At 29.2% G+C, this 15,011-nt stretch overlaps 1 protein-coding gene across 4 annotated transcripts in view; it reads right to left on the bottom strand.

Moving 5' to 3' along the window:
- Positions 1 to 14,260, bottom strand: part of LOC127284591 (uncharacterized) — a 40,693-nt gene extending 26,433 nt beyond the window's left edge. Inside the window, exons 1-2 of one of the 4 annotated variants that reach the window (XM_051310109.1) lie at positions 14,171 to 14,260; positions 13,441 to 13,802 (exon numbers count right to left, since the gene is read on the bottom strand). In XM_051310109.1, coding sequence (XP_051166066.1) covers positions 13,441 to 13,507 — 67 coding nt within the window. In that variant the 5' untranslated portion in view covers positions 13,508 to 13,802; positions 14,171 to 14,260. Of the gene's footprint in view, positions 1 to 13,440 lie in introns of all 4 variants that reach the window. The other 3 variants (XM_051310108.1, XM_051310110.1, XM_051310107.1) reach the window with 3 other exon arrangements.
- Positions 14,261 to 15,011: the final 751 nt, after the last annotated feature.

Here is a 15,011-nt window from a genome sequence, read left to right as displayed (position 1 = left end):
TCTACGTCTATTATATACAATTTAAAAAAATGGAATATAATTTCATCAATTTGGAGTTGGAGAAAAACGATTCTTTAAGGGGAAAAAAAACAGAAAGGACTGTTTTTTTTCTTGAAATGTAATTTAAAGGATCATTTGTGAAAAATGACTGTTTCAGGTACTGCAAAATTGATTTCTCAGTTCCGAGTACAAATTTCTCAACCGTATCAACGTTCAGGGAGGAAGACCTTCGATCCGTAACCTAGCTAGGCAGACCAACACTTATAATAATATCTATCCGGTTACGGGTCACGGTTTAGGTTTGTTGGGGGTCTAGGGTGGTTATTAAGGTTTCTCCATGGAGTCACCTTACTCACGCATATACATTACATGATTCAGTCACAAGTCAAAAATACTTTGACTGTGATCATTTGTCCATATTATAGCATTAAATGAAATTCCTATATCCATATAGGCTCTTGAAAGTAAAAGTAAAATACACTATGTATATGAATAAATAATAATCTCGATAATATAGATTTCATAAGAGAAAAAGAAATGACTGGAAATAATTTTCTCTCCTGCATTTATTTTTTATTTATGCTGACAAAATTATTCTCGTCTAAGCACTTAGGGATTATTATCATGCATAATACTGCAAAAAAAATTAAGTGTTTTATTGTTTTTTTTTAAAAAAAAGATGATTTTTTTTGGGAGCATTAAAAATAAATGAAGGATAAAATCAAGACTTTTTTGAAAATGAGTGTCAGAAGGTAAGCGTGTGCTTTGCGGTTTTCGCGGAAACGAATAATTTTATGTATTAGGATCATGTGTGTGAAATTTATTCGTCAGTCATAACGTTTATAAAATCATCGACCATCAAAAAAGAGAATTTTTTGAATGAATAGAAACGAACATCTGTCGCATAAACTACCTACTTCCGATTCAAAAAATTCTTTCGCTCGCCAATCTCTCACTACCCCCTTATATTTCCTTTTTTACTCCTTCTTCAAGGACATTAAGAAAAAGACTATACTGCTATGGCACCTGGTCCTCAAAAATCCAACCAAAGCTTCATTCAAATTCTCCTTTTTTTATAAACAGAGCCAATTCTTTTGCCGTTTTTAGAAAAAAAGTGTTGAATTTACCTACAAAAAGAAAAAATATTTTATTTTATTAGATTATTACTGTGTTATATTCTCGAGTTATAAATCTACAAGAAAAATATGTTTGCCTGTCACAAATACTGTTTTTCTTTTTTTTTTTTTCTATTCTGACTAGCTAAATTCTGTCTTGATGAGAGGCAACATAATGGATCTGACTCCCCTACGTGATTATAGCGCCTGTCGACTGTCGCCAGGAATAATATTTCTAAGGGTCCTTCAGACAACATTGTGTGTTCGCTTTAATATCCTTTCTCGCGCGTTTGAATAATTCAAAGGTGATGTTCGACTTTTATAGTGATGAAGAATTCCATCTTTGGATGTTTTAGAAAAACACGCTACTTAAAATAGCAATGCAATTATTTTTCAAAGTTTATCACTTTTGAAACTCATATCTGATAAGGTCGGCAATAATTTTACAAAGGTCATTTTAAAATAGAAATAAATTACAAAAAAAAAAAATTGATTGAAAAAAATTGAAAAAAAGAAATGAAGCAAATAAAAATAATTGTGAGTAACGAGGATAATGATGTAATTTACGTAAATGAAGACTGCTTCCCGTTTAAAGAGCAGAAAATCTGAATTGCCTTAATCCGTTTATACCCTGAGGACGTGACTCGTTTAGTCACTGTATATATAGAAGACTTTTGTACTTGCTCATCAAGGGAAATCTCTATATCGATCGCTTGTAAAGAGGGAGCGCGGGGGTGGTGTTAACCCAGGGGGTAGGTTATAGTACCCCAATGGGAGACAGAAGGCATTACTGTTTCAAGCTACACATATTCGAGGGACACGAAACTGTTGCAGAGGAGTCTCTCTCTAGCATTTTAGGGGATGTAGAGTAGGATGCACAAACCCGTAGGCTTTAGTCAAAGATGAATGCGTCTAGAGTTTCCAAACACCCTTCTCGCGATAGTGGCGGCGATTTGACGGCATCTAGCTTACTGCTTCCTGAATTATTCAATTCCATTTGTTGATTTTTTTTTCCTTTTCCAATGCCATAAACCTTAATCTCTATAAAAGTCATAAACTTGATTATCTTTATAGCTTATCAAACTCATAAATAAAAGTCATAAATACCGATTTTAATATAGAGGAAATTAAAAACTTAAATTTCAATATTAAAATAAGAATGTAAAAACTAATTAGAGTTATTATTTCAGAAAAAAAAATGAAACAAATCTCACAATAAAAATGCAGGTTTCTGAATGATTCTCACACAGACGTTTTGACTTTCACACAAATATCATTTAAAGTTGTTTGAAATTCGCTTTTTGTTGTATGTTCGGTTCATTTCTCGGGAACCGGATAGAGAAACAATAGAGCAGACGTGAGAAAAGTATTTTGCCTCGGTTCAAATGTGGCTTCATAGTGCGAATTTCACGAAGCCCTTGAATTTCCTGTGAGGATGCAGGACTCCACCACAGGAATTGATTGGTCAAAAAGAGCGACTTATACATTACGGCTAACCACAAAAGAAGTCAAAGCACATATGCCATGTACTCTTTTTTTTTTATCCGAGTAAACAGAAACGAAAATAAAAATATAAAACAATTTTTGTATAACAGATTAGGATTTGCAGAAAAAATATTTTGCTATAAAGAAAATATAAAAGAATCAAATATTTAACTCTCAAAAGAAAATTTTAAGAATTTTTTTTTTAGTGTTTTTCTAGTTGACATCGAAAACGAGACTATCACGTGATGATAATTGACAAGTATTCAAATCTCTAATGATAACCTACACGCGACACATGTCTCACGCTAACCAAATTTATTCTCCGCCCAATGAGTCATCTTCCAGCTTTTAGAAATGAACTTCACATTCAACCTTTTCTTTTCTTCTTCTTTTCTATAGAGAATTAATTTTTATACAAACAAGTTCAATTTATACACAATCCGAAAGATATTATACAAACATAATATTATCCGATAAGGAGATTAAAAGAATTCTTCGAAAATTGAAGCATGACAAAAGGAATTTGAATATGACAAATGATTATATTCTATTTTCTCATCAAAGTGACAATAATCTAATATCGAGGAAAAGTAATTTTTTTTCTCACGGTATTTCAAGTAAGATAAACAATGAATTTTTATTAAAAAAAAAACACGCGGTGAATACAGGTTCTTCTAAACCATCATATAGGCGGGAACTCGCAGCAGGGAGAACTATATACATGTACACCAGAGAAATTAGCATATCAATTCTTTTCAACCCACGCATATATATAAGGCGGAGTATATACACAAGCCTTTAATCTAATTCCGACCTATGCAAAACGATATATATCCTAACTGTTATAAAATATTGTGGATTAGATTCGGAATGTTTAAAAGAAGACACACACACACAATGGTTTAGAGAAAAAATATCAAATAAAAAAAGAAGTTGTCGAACAAGAGAGGTTCATATACGCGGAACTATTATTTTCTGAAGAGAACAATATTTATGGCTGGCTGCGTATAAATACGCGAATCTAGATGATAAGTTAGATTTCATATATAATTATTATATACATCGCGAGCTTATTTTCTGCGGTGGCTCAATTCCACGACAATTGTATATACGATGCGTTTCTATTACTATTATAAAGATTACTGTCATTTTACAAAATATATCTTGATACAAATTTTCTTAGATAGACTTTCTTGAAGTTATTGCGAAACTAATTTTTAAAATGTTTTTTTTTGTCTATTTAATTTTCTAGTTTAGTAAATTTTTTCACAGAATATTTATTCATTAAAATATCTTTTTTTATTATTTAATAATTTATATATTTTTTATATTTTAATAATTTAAAAATTATTTTTTATTTTATTATTATTTACCAAAATTTGCAATAAAAAAAATTGTAATTTAATGAAATTTATATTCAACTGAATTTCCATTTATTCGAATTTTTATTTTACTGAATCGTAAATTATTGTTCACCACAAACAATTATTATTTTTATTATTATTACAGGCCTCAGATCGACTTTAAGGCACAAAAAAAGTCGTTTTAGTCAATTTATATTCTAAAAAAAGTCAAAAAAGTAGATTTTTTTTTATTTTAACAAAATTTAATTGGTTAATGAATATTTTACTTTATATATCTAATTTTATTAGATATTAAATTTACTTTATTAATTCTGTAATGAAAATTATTTTATACAAAAATATTATCAAAATTTATTTTGAATATTTCAGAATCGAACTAATTGGTATGACAAATTTGTCAAAATTTTATTTAAGTTGGACAAATTTCTAAAAAAAAAGAATTCTTAAAGTTCCCTTTTTATAAATTTTTGAAGTCTGTTTTAACTTTTAAGTAATTTATTCGAATTAAAAACTTTGTCATAGTTTTTAGTTAAAAAAAATTTTAGGCAATACTTAATGAAATTTTTAAAAATAATTGAATTTCAAACGATTTTTTTCATTTTCAAACAATAATTAAATTTTACAGAATTGAAAATAATTTATCAATTAATTTCAGATAACAATTTTCAAAAGTAATTGAATTTTCAAAGATTTACAATTTTGATTTTTGAAATTCATTGAATTTTAAATGATGATTATACTTAAAAAATTTATTAGAAATTGCAAACAAAAATACAATAATTTGAAAACTTTTTAAGTGAAAAATTGTTGCAGAAAGTTGAATTTTCGAAAAATTTTATAAAAATCATTAAAAATAATTAAAATTAAGTACAGATATAATTGAAATTATTAAATTTCAAAAAATTTTAGTTAGGAAATTTTAGAAATAATTAAATTTTATAAGCTCTTAAATTGAAATTTTTGAAAATAATTGAATTTCAAGTGATTTTGAATTAAAAATTTTTGATAATTAAATTTTCTAATTTTTTTTTTCGAATTATAAACAATTATTAAATTTCATAAAAATTTTAATTGCAAAATAGTTTAAGATAATTGAATTTGTGAAAAATTTCATTAAATTTATTAAAAATAATTAATTTAGTCAAGCATTTTAGTAAAAATTTGTTAAATAATTGAAATAAAGAAGATCTGAATTATATACTAAGAAAACGTATTTTCTTTAAAAATTTTCTAAAAAAAAAAAAAAAATGTTAAAAAAAATCGAAAAAAGTCGTGTTTTTGTAAAAATTTGGAAAAAGTCGTATAACCCGAGGCCTATTATTATTATTATCATTATTACCATTTAATTAATAAAATATATCGTAAAAAAGATTGGAAAATTCGAAATAATTAATAAATTTTATAAAACTTGATAAAAAACGATGGACAGCAATAAAAAGCAATTGCAATTCAGCAACAGAATAATAAATGCAATTTTGTCCTCTATAGTAAAACTCCCAAGAGAATAAATTATTTTCAAATAAATAATATAAAACAGATTGAATTGACTTGAGAAGTGATTACAATTTTCTTTCGTGGGAAATAATTTTTTTTTTTGTATTTGTCATGTGCGTGTATTTCGTTCTAGTTTTTCAAGTAATTTCCGTGGTTTCGAATATAGTATAGTAGTGATATGTCGAGTTTGGGTCGCGCAAATGCGCTTGTCGGTTGCCGGCACGTTAATTGGCCTGTGAATACGTAAGTGACGTGTCAGTAATTGCCGGTATCGAGAGATAGACGGTTTGTACCTTTCCATAAATCAATCGTTGCCCTGATAAGTAATCGGTGTCAACGAGATTCTCGCGCGACGATGGAGAAACCATTCATAGCAGGTATAGTATATTGAGAGAGACAAGAGAGAACAGAGGGAACAACCGAGAACAATAGTATATATAGTGGGAAAATTATTGCGGAATTGAATATGATTCATTTCCGGTAAAATAATAAATTCCCGATCGTAATCCTTTGAGAGATAGCGGCGGTACCATTAATGGAGACATAAATATAAACGATTAGAAATTCAATCTTTTATGTTTTTTTTGTCATAGTCATCATATTGGAATTTTCTTTTTGAGAAGCATTATAGAAATTTTTCGAATTGGTAAAAATAGAAATTTTCGTACTCGAGGGTGGTAAAACAGTCGTGTGTGATCTTGTATACTTCAGAAGGGACAAGAGGATATCGTATATACATATATATATGTTGGATCTTTTATTAAGAAACTCGTAGAGCTCTTAAGTCTGAAGGATGTTTTCTGGGGGGTCTTTCTTTTTTGGGATGTAAAAGATACTCAATTCAATTGAGATCTAAATATAACCTGAGATAAAGATGAACTCATCCCTTTTATCATCTCTATTTAAATTAACTTGTAACAAAATGTTAAATTTCACTTTTTTTTAATTTGAAACAGCGAAATTAATTGAAAATCTAAATAATATTTTCACAATTTTCGTTTGGGATTGATAATTTGAAAAATTGACAGAATTCCAAGTTGAAATTTCCATTTTCATACAAGTGATAAAAAGAAGAAAAAAGAGTGCACAAGTTCTGTATAATATTATGGCAATTAGGTTCCCTGCACATTCCTGGTCAGTTTTAATTTCCAATCAGGTATTCCTGAAATGATTTTGCTGCTGCGAAAGAATGTAATCCTGCGCATTGGCAGAAGGCTGCTGTTTAAAATTTAAAACCTCGTCCAAGCCAAACCCGTGCTCCGATTTTAAACATTCGAAATGGTTCTCCAACCGTTCAAGTATGTCATGTCTCTATCTCTCTCTCTCTCTGTAATCACGGTCGCAATAATTCTCATCCTTCGCATGCTCACGGCGAATGTTTCTGGTCCTGTAATTAAGCACACGCAATGGCCAAAGGAATCGTCTTCCTCGTTTTCGCTGCATGCAAGAGAGAGCCAATTTCGCGCCCGTATATTATATATATATAGAATATATAATAATGCTCCAAATAGATCAAGACAAATACGAGCAGATGTTTCTGGAATAAACTTAACTGATCAAATAATGACAATAATAATAATAATAAAAAGAAATGAAATAATAGTAAAAAGATAAAAATTGTCTATATAATAGATAATGTTAGAAAATAAATATGGGTTATCATAAAATTCCTTATTATTTCACAACCATTAACAAAAAAAAAAAGTTGAGATCAAAGTCGCCCTGGGATGAGTAAAAATCTTTGCCGTCAATTTAAAAAAAAAAAAACTATTTATGAGCAATTTTCTTGTTTACAATCACTCGGAGTAAAGTGGTACCCGGCATAAATAACTTAAGTAGCAGCAAAGAGGAATCTCTACAGAAAAATCAACGTAGTCTATGAATAGAGTAAACCATCCGAAGAGAAGCTTTTTTGCGCTCAATAGGGATTTTCCCAAGCGATGAAAGAAACGAAATGACTCAGAACAGTCAACAATATAATAGTATAAAAAAAAAGAGAAAGATACTCACGAAAGACAAATTTAGCTCACAAATATTGGAAAAGACACAAAGCATTGACATTTTTATTTTTTGAAATTTAAATAAAAAAATACTGTAAATTTTATCAAATATTATTTGGCTTTATTCATGAATGAAAAAAAAATTAAAAAGAAGAATTTAAACAAAATTCATATCTGAGATGAATAAAAAAGAGCGATCTTGGAGAATTAATATAATATTTGAATTCCTAATGCGTAAAAAAGCCGAAATGGTTTTTGAAAAAAGGAAGAATAAGTAATTCAATTTGAATCTCATAAAAACGTGGTCAAACATTGAAAACCACCAACTCGGAAGTTCCTTTCATAAAAAAAAAATGAAAAATTCATATGTAGGGGCTGGTTTGCTTTGGTCACGTACGATCTACTCAAAACGTTGAGTGATACTCTGATTTGAATTGTGCTCGTGGCACACCTGCCCCCTTATATCCATTGACCATCGTCTCGTAACAGTAGTTTTCAGGTGGTGCAGGTCAACTTCGTATATATCGGGTTAATTCAAAAGGGAATCGAGTATCGTTAGGGCGGAAGCCTTTCAGAAGCGAGAGAGCAATTATTCCGGAAGCGTGCTAATTTCCACCTCCTGTTTCTCTGGCACGCTTCACAAGGGGCTCTCTCGAATCATTCTTAGGTAGGCAATGAGAATGCACAAATGTTTCATAAACCATTATAGAAGACGAATTCTTTCACACCAAAAAAAAAAATCATCAGCCCAAGAATGCAATAAAAATAACAAAGATGAAAATAATGATGCAATAAAATGACCAGAAACCAAAATAATCATCCCCTGGTGAGTTGGAAGAAAGACAAGATTGAGAGGTTGGTTTTCCAAAACAAAAAAGAAGCTTCGAACTAAATTTAAGAGAACATTCCTTTGTCAGAGAGGTGGTGATTATGAAAATGTCAATTTCAAATCCACATCCCTGTGGTCTTCCTTCAAGGCATTAATCACAATCATTTTGGATCACAGTAGAGATCGTATCAGAGAGAAAGAAAGAGCGGGGATTTACAAGAAGAAGAAGAAGAGTTAACTTCCTGCCTCTGGACCGGTTGAACCAAAAATGAATGTGGCTACCCGTGGAAAACACAGAGCGCCATCCATCATCGCTTCTTCAGTGTCGCATCAACATCAAAGAAAGGAATATATCCAACGCAAGAGAATTGCCATCGTCTCTGGCAAACTCCGAAAACAAAATGTGCACCTCCATTAGGACGGATGCCAACCAAAGGTCATTTTGCAGTCGGCAAATTGACTTTTTCCAAATGCCAACTTGTCTCTCTGGACTTTACCGAAAGGGAACTTTTAACCACAAAAGATAATAGGATCCTAACTTAATTTCACGTTTTTCTCCTCAAACTTCAACTAGCAACATCAATAATGGGATACTTTTTCCTTTTTTTTTTAGTTTTGTAAAACGCAATTAGAATTGCCTGACAAACAACAATAAAACCTGATCGAATAGGAAAAAATCGAGTTTTTCTTCTATATACTAGTTTTGTATGAACGTTCGTAAACATAGTATAAAAGAGAAAGAGAGAGGCAATCAGAAGATTCGCTGTACATCCATTATAAGTAATTCTGATGCCAACGGCTATATAGTAGTTTTCTTCGCGCTCAATCCGAGTAATATAGCCATGTGAAATAGGCCTTGGTGTAATATTACGCCGGAAGACCTCTCTGTTCTCTCTATATGCACAATTGTATGTAATTTTATCGGATTGTGAATGCGTGCATCTTTACGAGCATACATTTACTAATTCGCAAACTCACATATGTCAAAAAAGCTTTTCAATCCAACCAATAGATTATCTTCATTCAAGTACCATTTTATATTTCAAGTATGTCTGACCGAGAACCTGATTTTGGTCTTGACTTTTATACAACCAGAATAAAATCCTTCAATTTTTCAAGTACCCTTTTCCTTCTTTCAAAACAGTCGATATATAAAATCCATTAGTTTAAATCGTAAATTATTTTTCAATTCTGCAAAATAAAAATTCTCTTAGAAATTAATTTAATAAAAATTAGTTTAAAAAAAATATATTTTTATAATGATAATTTTTCTTTTATATGCGTTATTGTGAAAAAAAAATAATAATAATAATGCAACAAATGCCACGATATTTTTTCGTAAAGGACTTCTTGGGAATTTTAATTTGCAGAGAAAAACGGGAGATGGTAAGATTGTTAACGTGGAGGGTAAAGAAGAATGAAAAGGGTCTGTTTATTCGCAAACAGGTTTACAAGAAGAGAGCTATTTATGAAAGAAGAACCTCCGCTAAGGTTATTAGGTGTACGCGCGCACGCCTGCTGCTGCGTTTCAAGTTTCTTTCGGCTTATTGTCACAGTCAGAATAATACTGTCAACGAGGTGACAGAAGCGGATTTTCTAACATATATTATATTTAACAAAATAATTTTTACCCCCGCATTTTTTAAATGTCTCCCGAGAAAAAAAAATTTCAAAATTTAACCGCAAATACGATCTTTGATCCAATAATTTGAAAAAAAGTAAAGTTTAGTCTCAAATAAATATACATTAAAAAAAACTTTTATAGATTATATGACAAAAAATATTTTCGATTAGAAAAAAAAACTAAATAATTTTGACTTTTAAGAAAAGATTTCTACCTGGATTCGATAAAGATTTTGATGATTCAGTTTAAAAGTTTTTAGTGCATAATAAAAAGGTTGCAGGAACAGCTTAACAACAATGAAATGGATTTTTCGACTCTATCTTAATAAGGTGCGGACAATCTTGACAAATATTTGCCAGACATAAATTCCTATATAGTTTCCTTTTGGATTAAATAATCAAAACGATCAATCGTATCAACGTTATCCTCTGAACGGCTTAAAAGACACCTTGTTCAGAGATTTTTTTTTCTTTTTAATTCTTTTAAAACTCTTAAAAGAGAATTAATAGAATACACACATAGCTAAGCGAGAAACTCTCAGGTCTAACTTTTAATGTGTTTTCTCTGTTCTTTTGAAAATAAATGGTACCTTAGAAGTTTGAGGCCATGTTTTCAAAAATTTGAACACACTTTTTTATCGGTTTTGAAAGATAAGAGAAGATGATCGGGTCTATAGAGATAGAATTTATATTAACATTTCTGCTGATTTGTTCGGGAATATAAGAGAAAATAAAAAATCGGAATATTTTGTTAAAATGATAAATTATTAGCTGAGAATTTTTAATCTTTTCTATATGGTAAAAAAAATAAACTTCCTTTTGAGTATATAAAACGCTAAAAAAAAATGTCTTTCCTTTCGTGTGATTTTGCGAATACATTAATTTTTGTTTGTCGTCGAGAACGACGATGAATCTTGTCGATTCGATATATTATTGAATCGGTGCGAAATTCCTGAGAAAAATTCACAGTTCTACCCACGATATTCTTTTTCTCTCTCTCTCTCTCCTTTTGACCATTAGTATATCGTGAAAGCGGGCGTTGGCGTAAAACATCTTTTCGTTGCTATCCAAGATTTACGACTGGATCATTGCAACGATATACTGAAAGAAAGCAATAAGTGTGTGATGACTCTTCATTACAACAGAGAAAACCGGAAATCTCCCCGCAGCTGAACGAGATGTCAAAACTAATGATTTTTGTTGATTAATGTAATTATAACAAAAAATTAACAATTTTTTTTGCGAAATTTAAATTTTTTTTAAGTAATATTAATTGCATAAAGAGAATTGTAACTGAATGAGAAAATTTCAATTTACACGAATGCATACAAGGCACTTGAAAGGTAGGAGGTTGGAAAAATGTCTAACCAGATAGCAACGAGTGCTACGTGGGTTTAATAATTGCAATCCTGAAGCAGCTCCGAGCAACGAATTCTCCAAATTAAATTAAATGAGTGTCAATAAGATAAACTTCAATTTCAAATACAGAACTATTAATAATTATTTACTTAAAAAATAAAAACGTTTTAATAAAATATTCTAAAAATACATTTTTTGAATTTAAATTTCTGTAATAATATTCCAAAAAAGCAATAAATTTATATATATATATATATAATTATCTACTTAAAATATTTACGATTTTCATTTTGAAATCTCGAAATAAATTTCAACACTGGTAGTAAAAATAAAAACTGGGGTTGATCCTTTTTTAAAAATGTGAATACAATTTTCTAATTTATATAAGAAACCGCTATACGAATCAAGAAGATTTAATTTGCTAATGAGGATTTATTGACTGCTCACGACTACTTAATTGATATATGAAATCGTCTAATCAAACCTTATTTTTAAGAAGATGAACGAATTTATATAAATCTTAAAGTGGCCACACATTTCTATATTCGATGTTGTCCGACATCCGGTCACACGCACGACTCTATGATTAGATGAAGCTCATTTTGGAGGAGTGTATATTATTAGATGTAACACTTTCCAAATTAACTAGATGAAAAAGATTTATCTTCAAGTAAAACGAGGAAACGTATAATAAACTCAAAAAAGTAAATTAACACTTTTCGAATCAAATTTTCATTATATTAATCTATCCTAAAAAAAGGGGACAAGATTCAAAAATATGACCTATAATTAACTTCATATCTCGAGATTGCTTTTTTTAAATTGTGATGAAAAATATATAAAACAAACAGTACATTACGAAATCTAATTTCTAATTGTAATTTAATTACTAAAATTATATTGTTTTTAAAATTTTTAATTAAACTAAAATCTCATTTCTATTAATATAATATTTAAGAATAAAATGTCAACTTAAAAAACTTTTTATCACACATTTATCTCAAAAAAAAAAAAGAAACAAATCATCTTTTCGGCTTTTTTTCTAAGAATTGCGCAGCTTTGAACACGCGATATGAATTTAGAAGTAAGTCTCCAACTATTTGGACTTTTTAAAATCTTTCCTCGACTCTCCTTCATTGGAAAACGGAAATCATGATGAATTATGTACAAATATCTGTCGATTTCAAGCGAAAGATAAATTTTTAACTTAAAATTTTTTTTTTACCCTAAAAAATTTACTTTTCATATCTCTGTCTACGGAAATTGACATACTTTTTTTTATATTTAAATAATTTTAATAAATATTCAAGAACTAAGTTTTTACAATTAATTGTATAACATCTCATTGAAAGAAAGATGTAAAGTTCAAGGATATCTTTTCCTAAAGCTCACACGAAATAAGTTTGATTTCAAACAAAAACTACTTATTAGATGAGTTGAACTGAGATTTGACAAATGGATAAAAGTTCCATTAACTGAGATTACATCTTGACAAGATAAAAGACGACTTTTAACAACATTTCACAAGTTTTCAACAAATAAATTCACGCAAATGGTACCGAGAACAGAAAATATATGGTAGTTCGTGTCTGTGTTATTCTATAAATAAAAATTGTTTGATCAATGTATTACTGAAATGATTTTCAACTTTCCAAAGTCTTGCCAAAATATATATCTGAACATTGAGTGCTAAACTGTTAAATATTTTCAAGAATTCGCTAATTGCTGCTTCTCCAGCCTTCTCGATATATAGTCACTATTATTTTCAGAAAATTATCAGCTGAATTCAAAATAATTTCATTTATTTGTGATAATAAATAAGATTAGATAGATATTATCACATTTTTTTAAAAAAAAGCAATTCAATTTCTTTTTGTCACAAATAGTACCAAAAAAAAAACAAAATCAATTTTTATCTTGAAAAGTAATTTTTCAAAGATAATAATAAAATTATAGTAATTTATTTAGAAAGTAGTGTTAATATAACCTCAAAAATTGTATCACAATGATACAAGGCGTTAATAAAAAATCTATCTATGCATTTGTAAAACACATTCATGATCTTCAATTATTTAAGCAATTATTAAAAAAAAAGTTACCAAAACAAAAGAAGTGATTATTGAACGAAAATCTACTTTAATGTATACAAAATATTAAAAAATATAACTCACTTTTTGGGAAGACTGCGCCGGTTAATAAAACGAGTAGAAAAATCTCCATTATCATCTTTGAATCCATTGCACTTCACTTGTGAAAAAAAACACCGATATTTGCCCTTAATTAAATTGACTTAAATTTTGTATTTTCTGTTGACAAGTTCAGCATCAGAAATTATCAGTCTATTGACACCATCATCCTCAATGAAACACGTGTGAATTGACTTTCTTAGTAGGGAAGATTTGAATTAAGTTCCTCGTCTTCAGAAAGGCGTGACTTGTCGTGAAACAGAGCGTGCAGAACTTTCCACAGGTTTTATTAACGAAATACGTTTTATAATATCCAAGTTGTAAATTTATAACTTACAACATCATGTCTGTAACACAAAAAAAAATGTTTCACCGGTCTTATACCACGTGGTTGAAGAAAATTTTGCAAATATTTCTATACAAACATTGGCAAAAATTCATTTATAGGTTATAAATTCTATTTTGAGGTTATACAAATAGTCGATAAGAAAATTTTCAAATTAAAAAATCGTCTTTTTTTTAACAAATCAACTATGAATTGATTTCATAATATTGAAACTGCGCAAGTCAAGAGAATTTAAATGTTTTTTTCTTATCAAAAATAAAGATGAACGCTATTGCGCAATTTTTCATTACACTATGCCAACTGTTGTTATCAAAACAATATATAAAAGTGACTATCACAATAAAAAAGATAAAGACTTAATTTTCTTACAAACGACTCGTGCGTTGTAACAGACCGAAAGCAAATGAGTAAGAAACTGAGCTCCCACTACCCTGCCATGTGCGTGCCTCCATCTCCCACCCTTTATTTTCTCCCTCTTTTCTACCGGCGAGCGCGTGTGCGGTCGACACGTCAATTATGTTTCAAAATAAGATTAAAGAAAAAATCTTTCACTTTTTTAATGCACTTTACCATTTGCACTAATAAATTATTTTTCAAAATATTAAGTTTTTTAAAAATCTTTTTTCTATTAACTTTCATGAAATTTAAATTTCTTTTTTTAGACTACCTTCTCAATATATATTTTGTTTTCCGATAAAAGCTGCATCCGGAATCCTGTCAACGGTTTCAACACCTCTTTGGGATGTAACTTCCGGTTGTTTTACAGCTGTCCTTATGACAGTAAATTAAATTTCCTTTCAAAATGATTTTCTTTTACTATTAGAAAAAAATTAATTTAATTAGCTTTACATTTAGAAAAAAAAGTTCTTTTGTTTTAAAATTAACAAAATTTTTAAAGAACTATTGACTCTGGAATTTCCTTTGACATTTTCTCACGTCTCTATAAATCTAAATATTATATCTTATCTCAAATCTCTACAAACACATAACATTTCTTCAAAATCCACTTATTTAATTTTCGAAAGGTAAACCCATGGAAAAATCTCAGAGATTATTATCTTTTTAAATCATTCTCGAACTTCCGGACTACAAGACAGGCAAAAATTGTTTTAAGTTTTCCGACGAAAAATTCTTTCTTTTTCCATATAGTTATTTATAAAAAAAAAAGAAAATTGCCGCAAATAATTTAAAAAATAATTAAGAAAAGAAA

The sequence above is a fragment of the Leptopilina boulardi genome, unplaced genomic scaffold (genome assembly GCF_019393585.1).
Source record: "Leptopilina boulardi isolate dan_hultmark-lab unplaced genomic scaffold, ZJU_Lbou_2.1 LbouV2_325, whole genome shotgun sequence".
In the NCBI taxonomy this organism is placed as follows: Eukaryota; Metazoa; Arthropoda; class Insecta; order Hymenoptera; family Figitidae; genus Leptopilina; species Leptopilina boulardi.
Note: the sequence above shows the minus strand (reverse complement) of the source record. Positions and strands in the feature narration are given on the sequence as shown.